Source organism: Helicoverpa zea, chromosome 6, assembly GCF_022581195.2.
Source record: "Helicoverpa zea isolate HzStark_Cry1AcR chromosome 6, ilHelZeax1.1, whole genome shotgun sequence".
In the NCBI taxonomy this organism is placed as follows: domain Eukaryota; kingdom Metazoa; phylum Arthropoda; class Insecta; order Lepidoptera; family Noctuidae; genus Helicoverpa; species Helicoverpa zea.
The window spans coordinates 7,244,766-7,269,992 of NC_061457.1; the positions used below are offsets into that span (position 1 = coordinate 7,244,766).

The following is a 25,227-nucleotide window of genomic DNA, read 5'->3' on the forward strand; positions in this document are numbered from 1 at the left end:
TGTCGTAATGATTATATTAGATGTTGGGGTAGAAAAAAAAACATTCTGTCCTTAAAAATCGAAAACTAAAAAAGGTTTTGGAAATAAAAACTCGGATATTCACTCACCCCGTGAGCTATAAGCAGAAACTTAAAGGTTAAACTGGGGTCTTTCTAGACAATGCTGTATGACAAAGTATACGAAACGGAATTGTATAGGGTGGAAATCAGGAAAACATCATTTTCATTTGAAATATTTTATTCAAAACTCATTCGCACAGTTGTACAGACAGCTAGATCGTCGCTAGTCTCGGTAAAACCTCATAAACAAATAAAATATGATTTTAATGATATAATTTTTGTGATTGAATGTATTTCTTTTTTAAATCGGTGAAATATTCAATTCACAATAAACTTTAAGACCAATACTTCTATTGCTACGACTTTAAATAAATAAGAAGAAATATAACTACAACTTGCGCACAGATAAAGGTTGGTACGAATTAATGCGATCTAACATGTTCAGCACCACCCGGGCACTGAAATGGTCGCAACAGTCCACTAAACTTTCGTACCCATCTCGATCTGCTTTATTTATAAACCTACCAGCACTTTAATATCAAAAGTTATAAAAGATCCTACAATATGTTTTTCTTGTCGTCATATTGTAAAGTTATTTTACAAAACGATTAAAATATTGGCCACTATCACTGAGTAAGTGCTAGTAAAAATCACGCGTCTTCCACGAATTAAAGAAAACAAGGACAGTCACTTTCTGTAAGACGTGAAATCAGGAAAAGCATCGGCCAAGGATAACTCGTCGACCGACGCTTTTCGCATTTATAGTAAACGGCCTTTTACTTCTAAAATTATAATAGTCACTGGTCTCAAAACATGGCTTAAGTACTATACACCTAAAATATATAAATTATTACAAATTAAGTAAGGCATTTACAACATCAGGGATCCTTAAGATTACTCTATATTTACACGATACGTTTAGATCGCATTCAGTTGCATCGTGTAAAAATAAAGAAATTGACTAAGCTTACATCGGTAAAACAATTAAGTTTACATTTAAAATGGTCAAGATTTCGGCGATCTGAATGACCCTTGAAGCTTGATCTTGGTCGAACTTTGTTTAAGAGAATATTAGCTTCGCTTTGGTCAATACGAATTTTAATTTATGTGTGACATTTGATATTTTTGAACTTTTTATCATCGAGGCCTAGTCGTTTACAACTTAGCACTATCGTTTGGCACTGATTTTTGTTACAAAAGATAAATAATATAATAAATTAGCCCTAAATTGAAGACTAAATATTCGTAAAAAATTTTGTTTCAGAAATTAACATAAAAATTTAATATTTTAATCACAGTCATGAAAAGTTGTTTCCTTAATAGATTGAATTGCGCGTGCCACGACATTTATGAAAAGTAAAAAAATCAATAACATAGATTACTACATATGACACGAAATCTTAAACTACTCCATGGGGATAATTTGAGTTGAGCATTATTCTTGTGCAAAGAAGAGTAGATGGAATTAATTATCACATAGGCGCTTCATCCTTGTGATGGCGTGTACGAGACATTTGGGTATCTCTCGTAAGTCTTCACCTTCGCCTCTTGGCGGACACAGCAGCTGCTATCATTTGTCTTAACATTGGCTCCGGAGTGCACGCCTTGGGATCGCATTTCATCTGACCGTCTCCTCCACATCTGAAAAAGTGAGTAAAAACTTATTGTTAAAATCATTTAATCTTATAAATTATTTTTGGGTGTTTATTTATGTGAATATGTGTTTATTGAATAAAATTTTGAAGACAAATAGTTAGAATTTTATTTAATAGACATCGCGCCTGTTTTATTGTGAAATTCGGGTCTATTACTGATGAAGCTCGTACAGAATAAGGCAATTCAGGATGTCCGACTTGAGAAACAAAAAATAGTTGATTATGTGCACTATTAACTACTTGCCTCTTGCTGAATTGTTATTCAGATTATTAAAAAGAAAACTGATTGTAAATGAAACTTACGTGCAATGTAAACATGGTCCTGACGACGAGCGTACTACTTCTCCTACTTTGTATGTATGTCCTTTTATTTGACAACCTCTCCTATGTGCCGCACCTTTGTACGAGTGTGTCGGGAAGTGTGGGGGCAGCGTCGTCGTTGTAGTTGTGGTAGTTGTTGTAACATTCACTGTGGTTGCCATGGATACTGGACACTCATATCGCGGACAGCAGAAGCCTTGAATGGGTTCTTCGTGACACCCATGAATTGGAGGGGGGCAACTCTGTTGTAAACAGATAATGTCACTTCTGAAGCAGAAGCAGAAGTCACATGGATCATCCCTCGGGATCTGTTGAGCGGAAACATAAACTTTTCCTCCGTACCGGCAAGTTCCTGGTCCAAATGCTTGATCTTCTTCAACATAGTCAGGCTCACCATAGCCGCTTGTTCCACTAGGTGGGAACTCGTCTGGCACTGGTATCTCATCGGTAGGTTGCAAATCTGCAGCACTTGGTTTCGAAATTTCAGTGGTGGTACTTGAAGGAGGAATGTCAGTGGCCTGACTGGGTTTTTCTGAGGGTTTCTCGAACTTGTCAACGGACGCAGGAGTAATAACATCTTCTTCTTGTCGTTCAGTTGTTGCTTTACTTGTAGAGAATATAAATTCTTCTTCTGAGGTAGTTGTTTCGTGTGACACAATTGGATGCTCTGGTTTTTCGGTGGAAATAATTTCCTTTTCAGTTGCTACAGCAATGTCTGATTCAGAAACCGGTTCTTTGCTAGACTCCGTGACAGCAGTTGGTGTGGATTCTTCACTTACTTGAACAGGTGCAGATGTAGATTCTGTCTCTACTGCCGTAGTATGGCTTTCATTGTCGGTTTCACCTAGAGTAGTCTCTTTCACAGGTATTGAATCCGGAACCTTTTCAGAGATGTCTACAGGAGAAACTTCTTCACTCGCCTTAGTAGTAGTGTCAGCGGGTTTGGTCGCGGTTTCGAATCCTTCGTCAGAAATTCGCGTTATAAGATCTTGTTCAGTTACTACATCTGCTACAGTGGTGTATTTTTCTTCCAAAGGTAGCACAGTTGAAGGTTGCTTTTCAACCTCAGGAGTATCGTCTTCTGAGGGTGACGGTGATGTTGGAATATCTTCTTCACTAGGTGACGATGATGAACTTTCTTCTACTGGCTTGTCCGTATGGTCTTCTGTTTGTGAAACTGTTGTGATTTCTTCTTGGATTTTATGAGTGTGCTCTTCTAATTCAATCAAATATGGTGTTGTCTCCGAGAATCCAGTCTGAGCGAATGTCGGTTCTGTAGGTTTAGTGCCTTCAATTTTAGTTATTCCTTCTGTAACAGGATGGGATTCTCGCAATGTTGTTTTAGTATCTTGAGCTTCAGGAAGGGCTTCTTGAGACACTTCAGTTATTCGGTCCTCTTGTATTTTTGTAGTCACTTCTACAGATTCTGTTACTTCAACGGGCCTTTCGGTTTTGATTTCTTTCTGACCATCATAATGTTCTGGTTCCTTATGTAATTCTTCAGATTGTGTCGTTAATAAATCTGGTTGTTTAGAAGACTGCTCTTTTGGTAGGTTTGATTCTGTCGTTGGTTCCCCAAGGCTATCTTTGTGTTCAGTTACAAGTGATAGTGGAACATCGGTTGTTACTTTACCATCGGAGGCCTCAGTTCGTTCATCTTCTATTGGCGTTGGTAATTCAGTTGGTTGTTCTTGTTTTTCTGTAATTACTTGTTCCTTTTTGTCTAAATCTTGTGGTTCAGTATTTATGACTTCTGGCTCTTCTGTTACAGTCACCTCTTCTTTTTCAGATACATTTGGAACATCTGTTGCTTTAGCTAAGGTCTCTGTAGTTACATGTTTTTCTGATTGTGTGCTGGTTTCCGGAGCACTAGTTTCGGATGACTCGGTTGTATAGGATTCTATTTCTTGAGCTTCTGTAGTATGGCGATGAGGTACTTCAGAGCTTGATTCCTGTTTTTCTGTGTATTCTTCTACTGGGATTGTTTCTTTCTCTGTGTGATCGGATATGTCTGTCGTTACTGTAGTCTTTTCTTCGGAAATAGTAACGTCCTTTTCGGGGGAGATATTGGATATGTCTTGAGTTTCCGTAACTATGGCTGTAGGTATTTCTGTCGTTAGTGATTCAAATTCATCGAGAGGTTTCTTTATATCAATTTCTGATGTATGGTGACCCATTTCAGGTGTCTCTGTGGCAGGTTTTTCTGATTCTGTAATCTTTTCAGGTTCTTCTGATCCATCACTATCGGTTGATAATGGTTTTTCTGAGCTTACTTCATCAATATCTGTGCTTTCATGAATTTTTTCAGTTACGGAAGAAACTTGAGGCTCCGTTGCGTGTTCAGGATAACCAGTTGTAATTTCTTTAGGTCCTGTGACTGATGGGTCCTCAACCTCTGTGTATCTTCTCTCAGGTTCAGTAACAGAACTTAATGGTGAATCTGTTGTTGTGTCTTTTTCGGAACTGTGTACCTCAGGATAATCTGTTTTTATGCTCTCAATTGGTAATTGAGTTGAAAACCTCTCTGGTTTCATGCTGTGCTCTTCAGGCAACTCTGGTTCCGTCTTATCCTTATCCTCATCCTCATCCTTTACTTTAGACACTTCTGTAACTTCAGCAGACGTGCTATACTCAGGAGCAGTTGAGGAAGTTTCCGTAACATGTGATTCTGGAATAGGTTTAACAGTTCCTTCGTCATACAATTTTGTAGTACTTTCCTCTTCCATTTCAGTTGTTGATGGCTGTTTAGGCTTTTCCGGTTGCACATCATCTGGAGGTGAAGTAGTTGGAGATTCAATACCTGCCATTTCAGTAGCTACACTTGCATCTTCAATAATTGGTGCAGTTTCAGTAGTTTTTTCTACAGATACGGGTGTTTCATATAATTGTGGATCTTTAGTGCTCGATGAGACTTCGTCTTCAATTAAATCTTTCCTTGTTGTACTAGCTTCGTCTCCTTTAGTGTCTATGATATCATATTTATGAGTTGTACCTTCAGTGCCCTGATCATTGATAGTTACTTTTTCTTGCTCAGGTACGTTGAACGCTTTAGTTGTAAGTTCTTGTTCTGACAGAGGTGTTTCTGTTGCGCTTCCGAGCGAATGATCTGAACTCGTCAGTTTGTCAGTTGGCTCATTAGTCTCATTATCTTCATATTGTGTTACTTTCTTCTCGGGAGCTTCAGTACCAATAATATTTGAATCAGTAGACAGTTCATGCTCCTTATCTCCAATTAGAGTGGTTTGTGTATCATAGCTAGGAGTCTTAGTTGATTTTTCAATTTCATGAATCGCCTCCTCCTCTTTGTTGGGTTCCGATGTCTGAGGTATGATCGGCGCTTCAGAGCCAGATCCTTCTTCTCCGTATATGCTTTCCGTAGTCTGTCCTTCATTAACTGCAGGTCTATCCGTTACTTCCTCATCAATTATCGCTGGCTTATCCTCGTCTTTAGGTTTATCTTGCGTTTCTTTAACTAAGTCAGGATGTTCAGTCTGTTCCTCATCAACTGGTTTAACATTTCCTTCTTCATCAATTAAAACAGGCTTGTCAGTGGCTGCCTCTTTAGTGACTGTGGGCGTAGCTGTGGTTTCTTCTTGGGGAACATATGGTTTATCACTACTTTCTTTATCAAGTTGAGTTCCTTCAGAGACAGTTGGTTTAATCATGTCTTCCTCCTTGGTGATAGAAGGTTTATAAGTGGTTTTTTCATCGGTAATAGGTTCTTCTGTGCTTATGTCCACTGTTGTACCAGGTTTTAATTCAGCGTCCTCGTCAATTATCATAGGTTTCTTGGTATCTACTTCCTCACTTGTTGATGGTAACTCTGTGGTTTCATTTTCTATGTCTCCACCTTCTGTAGTATCTTCCTTTATTGAAATAGTAGGTTCCTCTGTGCCTTCATCAAATATGGTAGGCTTAACAGTATTTTTATCTTCTAAGACATCTGGTATTAAAGTACTTTCTTCGTCGGGAAGGGATGGTTTTATTGAGGTGTTAATAGTGGTAGGTTTTTCAAAATCGTCTTCCCGTAAATTAAGTTTCTCTGTTTCTGTTTCTACTTCTGCTTCTGTGACGGTAGCAGGAAGTTCTGTGCTTTCTTTTTCAATGGCCGGTTTCTCTTTCATGTCAGGTTCTATGATGCCAGAAGTATCTTTCTCATCTTCAGGGGCCAAAGTAGGCTTTTGTTTGTCATCATTATCAGCAAATGTAGGCCTCTCTGTGTCCTTCTCGACAGTAATTGGTTCTTCAGTACCTTCATCGACGGATGTTTGTGGCATTTCTGAGCTCTTTTCCTCATTGCCATAAGGACTCTCCGTTTTATCCTTCAAAACTACATCAGGTTTCTCTTTGTGTCCATCTTCAACTTCAAGAGGTTTTTCTGGTTCTACCACATCTACTAAAATAGGCTTTTCAGTGTTATCCTGTCCGATTTCAGTAGTTTCTTTTTGTCCATCGTTCTCCTGTGATGGTTTATCTTCACCACCTTCATGAACAGTGCTAGGTTTCTCAGTTTCCTCTTGTCCGACCACTTCGGGTTTCATTTTTTCATCTTCAGTTGGAGTTGGTTTTTCTACCCCTTCATCAGTATCTTTGTCGTCGCCGCTACGAATAGGTGGTTCTTTATCACTCTCTTTATCAACAACTTCGGGAATCTTGGTATCTGTTTCTGTTGTGAGTGTGGGTTGTTCCGTTATTTCCTTTTCAGAGTCTATTGCAGTTTCTTGCTCATCAGTAGATAAAGGTTTAACAGTACTTTCTTCTTTTGTAACATCAGGACTATAAGCAGGCTTATCTGTAGCTTCTACATAAGTTTCCTCTGTGATAACGGTTGCAGGTTTATTTTGATCTTCATCCGTGATTGGTTTATCCGTACCTTCATCTGCTTCAGAAGGTTTTTTCGTACTATCTGTGTCAATGATGTCAGGCTTTTCTTTGTAATTTGAATCAACGAATGAAGGTTTATCCGTGTCTACCACTAAAACGGGTTCACTGGTGCTTTCTTGGTCAACAATTGCAGGAGCATCAGTAGTTCTTTCTCCAGTTGCTGGCTTAGAACTACTTTCTTCTTCTACGACAGATGGTGTGATAGTTGTTTCACCTTTAGCGTCTGGGTAGTACTCCGTGATAAAAGGTTTTTCTGTGAAATCTACATCGACTGTGGCAATTTTATCTGTATCTACCTCAGTAGCAACTGTAGGTGATTCTGTGCCTTGTTCTACCATAGTAGGTTCGGGAGTGGCATCCGTGTCATTAATTACGGGTTCCTTTTCACCATCATCACTAGGCAAGGCAGGTTTTTCCGTTCCGCTGTCCATTATAACAGGTTCTTCATCTTTCTCGTGTGCAATGGCAGACTCAGTTGTTCCTGGTTCAATTACATCAAGACTTTCCGTTGCTGGTTTGGTTGTGATTTCAGCTTCATCAGAAGGTTTATTTTTATCAGTTTCGTCGGAGATTGCAGGTGACTCTGTTTCGACATCTTCGGGTGTTGAAGGCTTATCGGTAGCATCATCCTTATGGACTGGTTTTTCCTTTTCACTGACTGTCATGCCTTCACCAGTTTGACTTTCAGTTGTGTAGTTGTCGGTTTCTTCCATAGGAACCTTTTCATCTTTGGGCTTGTTAATAGGGCTATCGGGAATTTCCGTTACTTTTTCCTCATCGGCTGATCCTGGCATTTCTGTGATTTCTTTGGAAGGCGTTTGATCTATTTTAGGTAATTCGGTACTTGAAGTATCAACACTCTCGAAGACGGTAGTTACCTGTTCATGTACGCAATCAGTACCTTCGCAAGTACTAGGTATTTTTTCGTCAGTTGTTGTTGTTTCTTTCCTTCTACAAGGTTCGTCTCCAGAACAATCAGAATCAGGAATATCCTGAGTTTTACAGTCATCATTGTCTTTACATAAATATGGTTTCTCACTGGGCGATGCAACAGCATGGGAATCAACTTTTTCACATGATTCTCCTTGACAGGGTGCGCCCGAAACTACAGGAATTTCCAAAGGTCTGCAGTCTTCTTCATTTTTACATAATTGGGGTGATTCAGATATGACTTCATCAATCTTCTCACAATGTTCACCTTCGCAAGGCTTAGCAGGAGACACTTGGCCCTCAGTTTGTGGAAGGTCACATTCACCATTTGTACAACCTTGGACTTCGCATTTACCGCCTGGACATTTCTCGCTCTGTTCTCCAGAAGTATGTCCCGAGTCTGGTTTATGGGTACCATCACTACATCCCTCTGATCCACATTCGATTTCAGGTTTAGAAGTAGGCTTCAAATCGAACTGTTCTATGGGTTGTTTTGTTGGTTGACTTATTTCACACTGGTCACCGCGACATTCAATAGTTGGAGAAGGCATAGGGGGTTCAGTTCCCGACATCTGGTTATCTGATTGAGGAGGTACTGTTTCTCTTGGATGATCACACACATAAGTGGGGCAGCATGAATCAGGAGAGTCGTATATAGATTGGCAGTTATCCATATAGTCAGGCGGTGGGCTGCATATAATTGGGTCACACTTTATAATGCTACTGGCACATCTGCAACCTGTGTGACAATTGTTTGTGCTTGGGACTACTGAATTATTCCTATATGTTATACCGTTCAGAAGACAGTCACCTTCCCCAGGAATTCGACTAGGCTCTTCTTGAATGTCTACATTTTCTTCATGGAATGGAGTGACTTCCATCAATTTTTCAGTACTAGAAGGCAAATCACCATCTTGTTCATGTGAGGACTCAGACTCCTTGACAGTTACAATTGAGTCTTGAGTTGGTACTGTCGTTTCTTTCAAACCAGTGGTGTCTGAAATTTCGGTTACATATTCAGGTATGGAAGTGGTGAACTCTTCCTCTATTGATGGTGCCTTAGAACTAGTATCAGTCTTCTCATCATGTGACGAAGTAGGAATGAGTCCTTCATCTACAAATTCTGACTTAACTGTCGTTTGTTCGGTTTCTTTCGGTTTTTCTGTAGAAACTGTAATATCGTCTTCTTTTCTGAAAGATGGTTCAGTAGTGATAGTGGATTGATCAACTTTAGTAGTCATGCTTTCTGGTGATAATGTTGCTATTTCCGCTGAAGTTGTTGATTTAATCTCCAAGTCTTGAGAATGTGTTCCTTCAGTTTCTTTAGTCTCAAGAGAAGTTGTAGTTCTTTGTGCTAAAGATGATTCAGAACTACTTTCTTCGTTTGTCTCACTTGGAATAGTATTCATTCCTCTATCAGGTTCTGTCTCTTCCATATTCGGCGACGCTGTTGTTACAGATTCGTGTGGTATGATAACATTTTCACTTAGATCTTTATCAGTAACAATATCTTTTTCAATGCTAACCGTCGTAACTTCTTCTTCTATGGTGGGTGCAATTGTCGTCGTTTGTAGATGTAAGTGAGGATAAGGAGTTTCTTCTTCAGAGACAGCGACAGTGTTCTGTGCATGATCTACTTCTGTAGTTGATTTTTCATCTTCTAAAGGATTACTTGTAGTTAATTCAGGTTTAAATTCTTTGTCTCCCACAGGCACGCTTTCTTTTTCGATTTCTTGTCCAGAAGAAACCGTCGTTCCTGATATATCTGATTCAGAATATTCAGTCATAACTTCAGGAGTAACGTTTGAAATGTCTATCGAAGTAGAAATTTCTTTCTCAGTGTCATCCGAAATGCCAGAGCTGGGAGTGCTGTATTCTGGTTTAGTAGATTCTAAAAGTGTGGTCGCGGTAACATCTTTCTCTTCTTCTGGTGTGCTTGGTTTATCATCTCCACCTTCCACGGGCGATAGGCTTTCGCTTTCTACACTAGTGGGAGCAGAAGTTGTACCTGGTGCGTAATCTTGAGCTTTGGTGACCTGTGGTTCAGCAGTTTCATCAGGAACTGTATTCAATGATTCTCCAAGCTCAGTTGTAATGCTTTCGAAGGTTTCGGGAGCCGATGTAGTCGAAGCATATTTATGTGGTTCCGAAACATCTTCTTCTGTTAATCCACTACTGGAAGTGGTAAGTTTGTCCGATTCTTCACCGACAGGGGTTATTGTCGATGAAGGATGAATGTGGGGTTGCTCAGTTTGTTCGCCGGATGCTGGAGTTACGTTTCTATCAATTTCTGCTGTGGTCAGTTCATGTTCTTCATAAGTTGGCGCTTTCGTTGTAACATATATGTACTGCTCACCATCCTCCGGACCTGGTATCATGTCATTAGGGTCTAGTGGTTTTGATGTTTCTTGGTCATCACCACTTCCTTCCACTTCGGATTCGGTTACTGGCATTTCAGTATACGTTACTTCGTCAGGTTCATTCCTGTATCCACTACCTTCGTCATTTGTTCTCCTAGGAGGCGACAATGTTGTTGGCTTGTCTACAATCGTATCTGTTGCAGATTCAGTTGGAAGATCCGACGGTAGTTCGTCGCCATCGCAAATATACGTATCTGGACAACATTGACCTTCACGAGGAGGCAGTGAGGTACAGTTTTTGCCTTCATTTTCCATTGGTGCACCACATTCTTGCACAACACATACTATATCTCCCTTCATGCAGTAACAATGTTCGCATGCTTTTTCAGTTTTTATTAAAGCACCATCTGCAAATACTTGATCGTCGTGTACACAATCCTGTGTCATCTGTGTCACTGGTGCCATAGTTGTTGTTGTGAGTAAAAATCCTGGGGTTGGTCTCACGGTGGTTGACATATCGTCCAAAAGAGGAACTTCGTCTTCGGGATGATCTGGAAATGGCAAACTTTAGGTTAAAATTGTACAATGCTGAAGATCCTAATGAAAACGAGATTTATGAAATTCATTTACCATAAGTGTTAGTAATTTTTTGGTATTTTGAACACTAAAGGCATATACAAGATTTGGTTTGGTTAACAAAATAGTTAAAAAAAAAACTTACCACAAGAATAACGCACAGGGCAGCAGACATCTTTATGGTAAATAGGCGTACAACCATCCACATGCAGAGTACATTCTTGCATAACGCAAGTCGTCATATTTCGAATACAGTAGCAATGTTCGCAAGGTTTGTTCGGTGTCGGGGGTACTTTAGATCCTTCGGGGAAATATTTTCCGCTGATGCTGCAACCGTATTTGTCCAGTTTTCCGAGTCCAGTTGCTCCATATTCAGCTGGAGACGTGGTTGATGTAGACGTGAGTAGGTCAACTGGAACTGTTTGGTTCAAGTATTAGAATATGTCCATGGTTTGGTAAGACTTTGTTATTGTTTAGCGTTTGAAATATTTTTAAGGCTTTATCTTTCTTAAATATGATACATTTGCTATATAAATGACTATGACTTCCAAACTTACCATCGGGACATGTAACGATAGGACAACACTGGTCCGCGCGCTTTTCGACGGTGCAGTCTTGACCGATTGCCTTGGTGAAAGGACAAACCCTCAAGTAGCACATCAGCATTCGGTTGTGACAGGTACAGTTCAGGCAAGGTTCGTTGGTCATAATTCGGTCTCCTTCGCCATAGTGCTGGAAGTTGTAGTAACAACCCTCTGGAGCGCCTGGAATTATATCGTAAGAAATGTTTTAAAGTTGGGGTATTAAGGATAGCGTTAATATATTACTTACATAATACAATATTGTATATTGTAAGTAAGTGTTATGTAAGAAAAAAAACAAAACTAGATCTGAGCAACATCATTTTCAAAACGGTTAGTTAAAGTAAAAAAGAAACATATTTGGAGTACAGTCAGATACGTTATGTCTATATTAATAACAAAGAGCAAACAATTTTTTGTAAAAATACTACAAATATCATCCTATTCCTTCCTGACTTTGAGATACGTAAAACAAAAGATACTTGATGTCAAATACTTATTATGACAATTGATAATATTAGTTGAATGTCATAAAATAAACTTACCTTCATACAAATCTAAAGCTGTGTGATTACTTGCTGTAGGAGCTGAAAGCAAAAAAAACTTGTCAATTTTCATTCTGCTGATGATTAATATAAAAATAAAATTGTTATTCTTAATTATTTCGTTTCATCAATGCTACACAACGTTAATTGAATTTTTCAGTTTCTCGTAATTTTCTTATCGGATTTTGCGGTAAAGTGACTCGTGTCAAATATGTTCCGCTTCCATGTTGCTGTATTATATATTTTCTTCGAATAGTTTTCAATGTTATACAGTGAACCCATGTAATAGAATATTCCAAGATCACGTGACCCGCCGAATATTCTACTTCTGTCTTTTTATCACGTAATAGGGTTAAAAGATAATTGCATCAAGCAGATTGGCTTTATGTAAGTATATAATATTTCGCCGAGCATCAACTTCCATTAAGAGAAAAATATCAATACAGACATTAAAGTGTTCTGAGAATGTTTTACTGCTGTTTTTACGACTGACTTATTAAGCACGTTACAGCTGGGCAGGATATTAGCTGCAAATCGTTCGAGACCCGTGATCGGTCATCGTCTTAAAGTCGTTTTACATATCCGTTTTACTGCGTATAATTACTGAAGCTCAGCGGCGAGGCGACAAAGCCGTAATTAAACTAACGGAGAGTGTCGTTAACATCGTCAGTGCGACTTCTCAGACGGCTGTGTCTAGGGCTTAATAATAATATTGGCATAGAGGAAATGTCTCTACGTAAAGTTCTTGCAACGGATATGAAGTAAGTATTTCATCATTATAGAATATACGTAAAGATGAAATTTTATATAGATACTGCCAAACCAGCAATTATATTACAGACGGTATTTTTTTGAGAAAAACCACTGAAGGAATCCTGAAGGAATTAATTTATGGAAATCTGCGTTTAACCTGTAACCTGAGCTTACTGACTGAACGTTATGACTGATAAAATTAATTAATAACTTCTTAAATCAACTTGTTAATGCAAATATGATAAATAAATCGGAAAGGTTTATGTTTGAATATTTTCCCGAAATATGCAGATGTTCGAAGGCATCTCGTATAATTGGCGATGTCGGCGAATGCAGTATGCGTCGCGCTTATCAGCGGAGTGCGGCGGCGGCACCGTTAGGGCGCAGGCCGCGCTCTCGCCGCGCCTGTATATGGCGGGTGCGCGGTGGCGCCGCAGCCAGATCGTCCACCTAACGGTCGCCAGGAATGTCGTTAGCATCCAGTTTTTGCCAACTTAGATTTCAATTATTCTATTTCCACTCTCACGATCGAAATTGACCGTAAAAACAACGGAACAGTCATAACGAACCAGTCAAATATCCTGTTTTGAATATTTTTTGATAGATTAGTAATAAAATGACCTAACACTTTAAACGAAATGGACTAAGTAGGTTACTCCCACGTAGCGAGAGTAGGTGTCGGTGCGCGACGAAATGTCCAAATTCCAAGCTGCTTGACTGAATAATAAGTACCGAATCATACCCGAGTTTTCAAGTACGTGACGTAGCATTTCTAATTCTCATGATACCTAATGAATCGCTTTTACGTATAAGTGTGACGTTATAAATGGCTTTGCATGAACAAAAAACTACTTAATGCAAAATCGTGCGCTTAGGAACACGGGTCGAGGCAATCGAAATGAGGAGCCAGCATGAATTTAAAATTTGCACTACATTAATATGGATTGTTGTTTCAATGAATGAATGTCGGCGTGGTCGCCATGCGTGATGAAGTTCACACGGGTAGACCTAAACATTGTAGGCCGCATTTAAATATACTTCCTATGTATAACATAAATTCAATACGAATTCTTTGAAGGAACCGTGCTGCGGATACTAAATCTGCGCGGACCAAAATAGCCTCATCTAATAACATGCATCGCGAAACAGACACGCACAGACCCTTTGTACTGTTAGTTGCGGGTACGGGGAGATACCGTCACGAGCGCGGCCTTCCTGCGGGAGCGCCCAGCTGCCGCCATCGCAGCCTTCAGCCAATCCATTACCCGATATGCCGAATGCTTCAAATCTCGCAAAATGCCATAGCTCGAAATAAAGTCAATAAAAGATACAGAATATTGCACTTTCATCGTTGAATGATTTGTGGGCTTTGAATAAATTATTTGGTGAAGCTTGAACACAAGTTTTTATATACAGACTGTACTCGACGTCAGATCTATCTAAAAGGACATACTTTTGAACTCGTTTAATTTTAGAAAAGTAGGTATAATGGAAGACGAAACTCGTTAGAAGCAGAGGAAGTGATGCTGTATCACGCGCACATTTCTCACGACATACTGTTACGCAGACGACGCAACGGTAGTTACTAGTTTGGCAGCAACTTCAAAATTTAATAAATAAGAATTAGTGTAACATTGCCATTGCATTAACATATTACCTGTTAGAATTTATTCCTAGTAATATACATTGTCATAATCAGAAATTCAGCACTCAATATTATGTATGTGTATTTGCAATTCATATGTTTACAGACAGGTATAAATAGCTGAGTGTACTATAAATACATACATATTAATGAATAAGAAGAAAGGAAGACTAAATAAAGTCGCGGATTGCATAATGATAGTATGTAGATAAGTGTGCTCATCCAATCACTGTTTACAGTGCCAATTACCTGACTAATTAAGCTCTTTGTCAGAACGTCTACACTTAAATACCATTTTCATCAATTTTATTTTTTTCCATGCTAAATTGAAAAGGCGACATTAAAACATAAACATTTTTGTTAGTTACGTTTTCACTTTCATTTCTAATATTGCTTGAGTGAATGTCAAGCTTTTATCCATAACAATTAAAAAAGTTTTAGGGACATTCGTAATAAAGGATTGAAGTTGAAGTTCATCTGCGCTGAGAAGCTTTGTTGTAGCAAGACAACGGGGTAACACAATGAGAGCAGCCCCACGGAAACGTCAACCCTTGCTAGTGGAAGTGTGGGAGGCAGTGCCGGATTTATATTTTTAGTGAGTGTTGCCTACTTTATTTCCGCTGCTCCATGTCCTTACAATTAATAATTTTCCATATTTGTAGTAAATTCGGTCAAAGGGTCCTTTTTTAACTTTTATGTTCTGAAATCTGCCGCCCCTAGGCCGCGGCCTATAAGGTCTTTTCATAAATCCAGGACTGGTGGGAAGGAAGAGACACTCACCCGCAGCCGAGCACGCGATGCACGCGGCCAGCGCTAGCAGCGCTCCCGCCGCGCGCCGCCGATCCATCTGACCCCGTCCTCTGTAACAAACAACAAATATATCAATTACTGTCTGCATGTTTATTGTCGTTTTCTATTCACAATTTTGCCATATTTTCACAAAAACTCGAAATCCACCCTCTGATGGTGACACGCCAAATTATATACTTATTTTCAAGTATCTATACAAACTGCTAAAAGCAAGAATTTAAAAATAAATAAAAGAGGTAAAAAAAGATCTTCCCATAGTTAAAATAATTCTATTCCGTAAAAGAATACGATAACGGCCGAAGCAAAGTCGCCTAATGACGCGGAAAAAAACAATTACTTTATTTCCATAACACCGATCACGTATGAAAATCATTACGGGTTTTTAGCTTTTGATTTTTGCTAAAGGTTTTCTTTTGATTAGGTTAGATAGATTATTCTTATAATTTACTTGCAACATTATGAAATAATGACAGCTATGAAAGAGGCTACAAGAGTCTTTGTATTTTCTTGTACGCGAAGCGACGCGTGCCCGAGTGGCAGTAATGTTGGCATCAGGGATCATTGTGTAAGTTCTAGCACTGCCTACATAATGTACAGACTTCTTTTCCCTTTATTTCTCGCAAAGTCCCTATTCAAGTTAGTCGCGCTTGCTATATACCTAGTATACATAACAATTATTCCAACGGCCAGTGTCAGCTTTGACCTACATACCCGCTGTATCTTATCTAAGGTAGTAATGACGATCGTATAAAACGGTAATTAAGAATTCTACTTAGTATTTTAGAACGGTACATTTTAGCCCAGAGCCAAGGCAAGGAACGCGGAAACGTGAGGTTCGCACAAAAATGTGCCCATTTAGCTGTGAGTGAATGGGAACTTTAACTGTCCATTCAGAGTGGCTGCAACGACGGCAATTCAAAACAATGTTAGCAGTGGGCAGTTTTAAAGGATTTTCAATGAAATACGATGCATGTGGGAACATATTTTCCAGAAACCGCTATGAATATTAAATATGTTCCTTCTGACATCTGGAAGAACGGTCACAGCGGTTACACACACTGAACCAGTTCGTAAACCTTACTTTGCGCGAAAAAATCCTAGCAATACCTACATATATTGTTGTGTAATTTAATATTTACCGCAACCTTGAATTATTGGCCTTGGTTAGTGTGAAATGTTACGGTTATAATAATCATATAACAAACATACATATTTCCTATAGAAGAACGACAATCGAATAGAAAAGTTCATTTTAGTTCTGTTGAAAAAACCGTAAAACAGATGTGTGGATATTTCAATTTAAGATCGATAACTGAATAAATCAATAGGTGTGTAGCAAATTATTGTAAGTCCAGGGTCCGTGGCGCAAGGCGAGCGTTACCGTGGGAACGCATCCGCGCCCGGCTTCTGCACACGTAACTACTCATACATACATCGTACCTACTCATTAAGTACCACGTACACTTTACACGCATTTTTCAACAGCCTCCCTCGGCTCTAGTTAGGGAGCTTTCTCTATTTTTTCTTCTCATAAGTGTAGCGCACCTATACCGACTCGGCTACAATGAGTATTATGATTACGTACCTACTCCTTACTAGATAGCTATCTCTTTTTAATCTTTGTCTAGGAGTATCATTGCGTTTTTCCTTAGAATTTATTTACACGATTTTTATTTCCGTCAAATTATAGAGTACCCTCTCAGTAGAAGGTGCGCAAATATCCATAGATATAATCTATATCGTTATTGTAGGGGTCCCTCCGTCTAGACACTCTATGCAAGTCACCTCCGCAGCTCCGTCGAGAGGGTGAGGGTGCGGAGAACCACTATCTATTTATTTGCTTTACTAAAATACCACGTGTTCCGGACGTGGAGTGCCATTCACATTGTCGTGTTCATATATTTTTTCGTCAGTTTTTCTATTTGGTCTCGTAAACAGCGACACAGTGTCATGTGTCTGTTACGATCATTATCGTGTAATGTATGCGAGTACCGATATAATTAACTCAGAGCTAATGTTATGTTTACGAATATTCGTGCCGAGGAGCTCCAATTCTTTCATCGTACACAATAGGAACCTACTTCTCAAGCATAATTTGGCATACCGTTTTTTCCAGCGGTATGACGTCAAAAGTAACAGTTAATCCGATTAAAATAAACCTGAATTTGAAATGCACTCAGTTGGAAAGCCACAAAATATGTGGCGCATTTAATTGTTATCATGAACTCATAACTGTAGCGCATGAGACGAGTGGGGACGACGTAATTCATCAAAAGCTCTTCTACGCAACGCTCGGGGAGCTACGAGGTGCTACGCAATCTGTAGCATATCAAGTATATCTACACTACTTGTCACTCTGTTGACACTACAAACACACATATTAGAATTAGCATGTTAAAACCTATACCCATCATAATGATTGAATTACATGCTAATGATAGTAAACATAACGGGGCATGCACTATTGTTTTGTTGGGTAATAAACAAAGTGGTTGAATCGGATCAGAAGGGCGTATTGGGCGTGCGGCTCTTGGGCGCGCAGTGGCATGTCCGCGTTGCGATGTTGCACAACACATAATTTCGGAACACTGCAACCGCAGCGAGCATTGACACCAATTTCTTGAACATTGAACGACTGCTTCGAGATCGGGAATCTTTTACATTATTATTTGAACTCGAAAACGCTTATTGTCATAGTAATTTTGTTATTTTATTATTGGATTCAGACAGTCCGACCAAACATCAAGACTGCATTAGAATATATTACCCTATGTATCTGTTCGACTGCAATCGGGACAGTTATTACCAGAAGCTTAATATATTGTATGCGATAGATGTCACTGCCTCTACATTTTCAAAGGTTCCCATTACTTTATTATTTATAGCACCCACTATCGTCTATATCTAGCTATACATAGCGAATATTGGTAGTTCTTAATGTTGGCTAGTTTAACGTCTGTGATAATTTATGTACGTATAAATATTTATCCATAAAAGTAGTTAGCTAGACCCGGATAGTATAGCGCGAGGCAGCGTACTAGATGTGAGACGCGATGACCGGCGGGTCACTCGGCAGGAGGGCACAGAGTCACGGGGCACCCGCCTCCTCCGCGAATGCTGTGCGCATACCACTTTTATATTCTCAGTTTAGATAGCAATCTAAAAGCACTGCATGTAGAATTATATTGTAGAATAGCTGTATCGATTTGTAAGTTCACACAGGACGTTCTCACAGGCGTACGTTCGCAAGCGCAGCTACATATTCGCGAAGCACTCAGTTATCCAATACGCGCGCGCCGTTCGCACAATGCGCTCACGTACGCGTGTCGCGATTATCGGTCGTCGTAAATTACAAGTGATTAGCATAGAAGTCGTGTTCACGGCGACGGTGCGACGTTATTAGATTCGGCTACAAGGCGACACTGCGTTGTTATTAGGCGATAATTGTCACTGAAGTGTAGCGGTCGATTAACGGCAGACGCAGGCAGGCATGTCCATACTAAGTAGCTGGTCGCGTACCATACCGTGTGTAATGGCCTAACGCTTATATCAAACATGTATATCGATTAATTCTCGTATTTTACCGGCACCGAGCAGATAATAATAATCAGAAAAGGACGGGATCGACCTCTCCAGTGCACAAAAGGAGAAGCACAGTGTAGTGGAAGTAACTCAACGTGGCAGGGTTTGTGTGCCTCAAGGGAACGGGTAGGAAGATAGCAAATATTAGTTTCCTTCATGAGGTACTCGCGGTTCGTTGACCCGCGCAAATTTTGTGCCTTGACATATACTTATACAAATATAAGCTATCTAGATCACTTCATCAAGAAATAACAGCGCTTTATTTGGAATATGAAATAAGTAAACGCTAAGAACGGTTTTTTAAATAAATATTATTTTTGTACAATAACCCGAATAGACTTCTGAAAATATTGGATAGTTAACGGGCTTGCATTTTTGCTTTCTGTTTAATTTAAGGCAATAAATATCTTTAATTATTTAAAAGTGTAGTATTTGCTAAAATACTCCGAATTTAGAACAGGAGTTCATGTTTCAGATATTGAGAGATTTACACACACACAAACACGTACGTAGCTACGTAAAGGCGATTCCAAACTTATACTACGCGTATCGTCTCATGACAGAATATTTTGAAAATCAAAAACATCGTGCAATCTGTGAGCAAGGATCGAGGGAAAGCTATTTTAATAGAATATGGGATCGTGCACGGAGGCACGCATTCATCGCTAACGTAGTCCGAATAATTTAGGTAAATCCGCTGTAGACGTCTCCGTCACCGTTACACTCCGCGTTAACATTCCACTCAGGCGTTCTTACGAATTATCTTATTTCTATGCTATTCCGTGATTTCGATTCGATCTACACAAAATATCCATCTATTAACGTGATTTTGTTCTCATTATTATTTCAAACGCATTCAAGATACTTTCCAATTATGCCACGACGTAAAACCCGCAAAATGTGTTCATCAGATTAATTTTACGAGTAAAGCTCACTTTTAATGTGACAAAGAGCATCAAAGCTCAAAAGTCTTAAGTACATTGTATGTCTGTGTGCTCGAAGAAAGCCACCGTTAGTGTGAGTGGCTGTTGCTAGGCATAGCTTGAATTCGCGATTGTTGGTCCGCGGGCGCGTCGCTCACACGATGAGCGTTGCCCCCGCACGTCGCTTGTTGCTTACTTAGCTATAACTCCAGCCAGCTATGTTCCAGGTTGCCGTTTACTGACACCTCTCACGCTGAACTATATACTCGTACATTGTGTTTTTTATTAATTATATAGGTATAGGCAGAGCGTTTTTACACCACTATTGCAAATGATAAAAAGACTTGCGGGAAAAGCTCTCTTTCAACATTTTTTTATAATTTGTTTTCTCCGTTTTTGTAGTTATTAGGTATAGTTATAATGGTAGATGATATTTTAAGACGAGTTAAGATTTCGTACATCTTAGTGATGTGAGTGACGATGTGACGTGATGCACCCTCGTCCTGAGGCGGCCGGCCGCCCTCGCACTTCGCCCGCCGCCGCCCTGTGGCCCGCTCTCTGACACAAGCTATTAGGGCGACCGCTGACCCGTGCCGCTCTGCACCCCTAACACGTACGAGGAAACCATGTGTGTCTCATTGCCCACTAAATCAGTGACCTTTGAGTTCCGTATCCTTTTTATGTGCAGATATAATTAAATTCAGCTAAAGCTTTACGACATCGCGGCCCGGGGTGTGTGGGCACTACGGCCGTGTGGGCTCTATGGCCGTGTGGGACATAACAGTTAGGCACTCGGACCAGGAAGTGAGCGCCCTCGGCATGATGTCTATTGACTTGTATTCGCAGCCATGTTCGAATGCTTCGTGTCGAACACTGTTTACGAGCGTCTGGCCGATAGCTGACCGACCGGCCAGTCATTACCGGCCATATCTCTATGTAAGGAATGAATGGCAAGTACTTACAAACGAACCTCACAGTTTAGCTTTAAACGAGTGAGCAAAGGCACGTAGTACGGTTTACAGTCTTTAGATATTTCCCCGTTAACTGCTTTACGGCTTCAAACATAATTTTTAAGAAATCCTTGACAGGTTCTTTACGAACGAGTCGATACAGACAATCAATAGTAACTATTTAATAGGATACCGATAGGCATTATATGACATGCCAGAGATATCTATAGTTCAACAAACTCGTAGTATCTAATGGTCACGGAGGTGGCTACAAAAACAACAATAACAACTACATATAGAGCCTCTGTTTTCGCCGTGGAACTGCATTGTAGAGAACTGGTTATTGCGCAAAAACGATAATAAAGAGCCCTAGACATGAAATATTTATACATCGCATTATCATATTACACGGGAATCGTGGTCATCGTTTAGAAAATTATGCTATTCGTTTTCACTTGGAAACCACTTCAGAACAAAAAATTGCTATTTATAAAAAGCTTCCCGAAGGTGAAGCAAGGAAGGGTGAGCGTGACCCCCGTCCCGGTATTCGCTTGAATAACTCTTGTAGCTATGATAGCAAAAGCTGAGCTAGTAATTATTATAAGCAATTGCTGGAACCGTGAGAGTGCGACTTGGTTAATATACATTGTGAGTAAAAAACTTTGACATGTTAATAATGATGACAGCGAGTGAAATTATTCGTTTCACGAACTGGTCGAAACCATGACCTTAAATACATCGAGGTTGATATTGAACTCTGCTACATTATACGTATTGAGATGCGCGATCAATTTGAATGAATTACCCTTCAGCACAGCTCGGCCGGGGTCAACTAATGCGTGCGGCACCGACCCACATTTGAAGGATTACAAGTAGCTGCCGAGAAATTTTACCGCTAACATTGCCATATAAGCTGTATGAATTTTAGGTCGGTACAAGCATAGCATGCTCTTGCGCCGACATCTGCGCAAATATTGATTTAGTAAGTGGGAGCCACAATGGCGGCGGTCGGTCGCTTGCGCCCAGCGCTGCGCCCGCGCCGACACCACCTTCCTCCCATCGTAGTTCTTTCACCAACATACAACTCAGATAATCAATGTTAAGTAAATAATCACTGATTTTTCTCACGGTTTGTTAACTTGCTGGACAACTTATAATGTTTATTTAGCGGTCACTATTGTTTTTATTGTGACAGGAATGTGCTTTAAGCACCTATCTATTTTTAAAGCCAAGTATTTTATGAATAAAATATCGAATCTGTATTTATCACCAAACGAGACGAAGCTAAAGCATCGAAATTAGTACAATGACCGCGTCCGGAGACCACCGTGAGTATCGTGTTTACCCGTCGATTATATAGTTGCAGCCATTTCAGACGCTTTGAGTCACCACTTAACAATATATCGATCGAACTCACTTAAAAAGCTGTTAACTTTCGGTTACTTGAATCCCGTAAACTTAATTTAGAATGCCTGATCCAAAACTGTTTATTAATTCAAATTTAAATCTGATTAAGTGAAGTCGTCCCGAAAGCTGTGGCATGGCAACAAAGTCTTGCAAGCCTCCCATTAAACATTTAACGTCGAGAGAAATGAAAAAGTGAGTGCAACGCAGGAAATTAGCTTGTTTTACTTGCGCAGCTCCGAAATTGAGGCAGTTTAGTACCGTTATAGCAATACCACAGTTTTAAAATAACCACTTACTGAGACGATGTGCATTTATGTGTAATAAGTGTTATTTCAATATAAACGAAATACTGCCAATGAAATAAAATTGAATTGATGTGCCCCGTAAACTAAATTCGAAAATAAAATGATGTGGCAAAGAGATAACTCGTAATACTACATTTAGACAACATAGTTTTAAAAGTGTAATTTTTGAAGTAATAACTTTGAGTTATTTACTACTTTTTGTAGCAACCTAAATATTTTGAAAAGAATTGTCTTATAATGTCCAACTATCTTAAAGCTTTTGATTTTGCTTTGATATATTTACTGATAGGCATAATTGATTCATCTTCGTAAAAGAATGGAATAACATCGAATATCAAAAAACGAGTGTAATTTTCAGAGAAAATAATTTTCAAACAGAAAATTTTGAAAAAAAAATGTTATTTATATATCGTAATTATTAAATAAATGAGTAAAACTTACGCATTTGGTAAAACTGGTAAGTATATGTCCGATGATAAGATCAGATATCTAAGGACTGTTTTTACTGTCTATCTCGTTACCATCATTTTCATTCTCTTTCAAGTATCAATTATATTTTTGTGTTTTTCTCCTATTTTAAACAACCACTTAACGCGTACATTTGTTTAAAACACCGTGTAACCGTTTTAAAATAATAAATTGGCTTCTCGCATAAAATAAATCAAAGTAAGGAAGCGTATAATATTACGTCAGTCCTATCAAAGTTCTATAATCACCATCAGGCATGATGATTTTTTCAAACGTTATAAGAACAACGATGTTCGTGATTAGCTCCAGCATCAAGATATTGAATGAATACTTCTAAAAATTATCATTATTGGCATGGAAAAAACAGACGTGAAAAAAATGCCTATGTTCTTTCAAGGTGAAGATGTCGGCGCACGAATGTTTAAAAGCAAATTCAGGGAAGCGCCACGAATCAGGAAGTACTACGCCACAAATAATCCTAATAACCTAATGATCATTTCGACGCGTACACACGGAGTCGAGTAAACAAATACACTCTATAAAAACTATTGTTTTCCTAATAGACACATTTATCGACGCTTGCTTGTTTAACTATTTTAATTTCCAAAAAACTTGGATGATAAAACAATTGAAATATAGCCAGGTATTTGCAAACGTTTCAATTTCAGCTACCTCGTTCAACAAGGCTCGTTGCTTCTTATTCCAATGGATGAAGCAAAGAATCAGAAATCATTACAGAATTTATTATAAGCAAACATTTTCCAATAAGCAGTTTTCTCTGATTTGTTCTAATGATATCTGTACATAGAACTTTGCAGTAGTTACGTAGAACTTTGCAACGTTAGACGAGTAAATTACGAGAATGTTTTATTGATTTTTGGTTTTCGTTTCCTTTGGGCATTCTTCTAATGTGAATAATTCATGTGGGGCCAACGTTGACATATTACTTTCGAGACCCTCTCAAGATTAAAGGAAAACAAAGCGCGTAAGTGGGTAGGTAAGTACTTCATGCAAATTGTTAGGGGGGAATATCTCAGTCTAAGAATACCTATACTCATAGGCACACTTACATTTATATTTATTTATGTTCCTTTCTTGCTTCATTATAAATCGATCACATCAATATAAACCGTCTAGGATCCACTTCACCATGATTATGTAAAAAATGTTAATTTGTTGAGATCGTGAACATTTTACGCCACGTTTAGAACTGATTGTGAATATAAAATGGTTTAGATTCTGCGTATATTATACTCTATTTGGAAGTGAACCGCGGGAAAATGTTTGCGTGCCATAAAAATGTAACGGCTTTAAGTTGAACATACAAAAATGTGTAGAAGTGAAGGCGCTGAGAGGAGCTCGCGCCGACGCTGGTGGCGGCGGAGCGCGGCAGAGGTGCATGCGCCTTACCCACTCGTAGGACAATGACATCGCACGTTCCGCACCATAAAACAACCTGGACATTATGAAGTGTTGCCTGAGCCTTTTTATTAGCGTAAAAATGTAGACACTATTTATAATTGCGTCATTACAACTTCTACGCCAGTTTTGCGGACGATGATTCCAAGGTTTTACGGTTCTCTACACCACGCCAATGATACAAAGATAATAAAAACTCTCGTTCGTTGGTCATGAAAAAAAATATATCGACGAATGTGAGACGTGAAACCACACTTTTGTAAGAGATCGCTTTTCTAAAGACTGTACAGTTTTCCTCTTTTGTCAATACCGCGTCTATTCAACCCCATAGGTATATATCCTCCAAAAAGTGAAACTCAAATCCTTTATGACCAACAAAATCTTTTTGTATTTCACATAAAAGTTCAAAACGACTGGTGTTTGAGCATAAACAATGGGCTGTTAGGCGTCGATTCTTTGCTCTCTCACACTTTGGATCGACGTGCGAGGGTCTCGGTCACTACGGTGTTCCGTAAGCGTAACAGACAAACCTTAACCCTCATATATCGGTCGGTATAAATACTAATTGGTAAAAGACCTATTCAAACAATACATGAGAATTTTTACTTGGTAAATGGTAAAGTGGACATGTCTATTTGTCTTGTTATTTAGAGTGTGGGTGCCATGAGCGTGGGCACCGGCCAGATACTCTTTAGGGAAGGTAGCTAATGCATCGCTTTACCCGACTTTCAGCCGGAATATCGACAGTATAAATTTAAGCTCTGCATATTTTAGTCCGCAGTTTATGTCTATTCCATTCTTTATTAGTAACGCGCAAAAGAGCGATATTTGTGAGAATGCAAAATATGGCAATGAATGGTGCAGCACCGATAATACTATATTTTATGGAAAGGCCTACGTATAATAATATATGTATCTGGTTGACAAAGAGGAACGATGTGAAAGAACTAGTTGTGATTTGCAAATGATGTTACAATTGTAAAAACTACATAGGGACATGTTGTTTTAGAATTAAATGTTTAAGTGAAAGTCAAATGTAATATTTCAAAGGAAA

General features: G+C 39.1%; 1 protein-coding gene across 1 annotated transcript in view; it reads right to left on the bottom strand.

Annotated features, from left to right (window-relative positions):
* Positions 1-219: 219 nt before the first annotated feature.
* Positions 220-25,227, bottom strand: part of LOC124630933 (titin) — a 29,827-nt gene continuing 4,819 nt past the window's right edge. Inside the window, exons 2-7 of the mRNA XM_047164975.1 lie at positions 15,090-15,169; positions 11,912-11,953; positions 11,343-11,549; positions 10,931-11,203; positions 2,018-10,760; positions 220-1,700 (exon numbers count right to left, since the gene is read on the bottom strand). Of these exons, the coding sequence (XP_047020931.1) occupies positions 1,595-1,700; positions 2,018-10,760; positions 10,931-11,203; positions 11,343-11,549; positions 11,912-11,953; positions 15,090-15,156 (9,438 nt within the window). The 5' untranslated portion in view covers positions 15,157-15,169 and the 3' untranslated portion in view covers positions 220-1,594. The remainder of the gene's footprint in view (positions 1,701-2,017; positions 10,761-10,930; positions 11,204-11,342; positions 11,550-11,911; positions 11,954-15,089; positions 15,170-25,227) is intronic.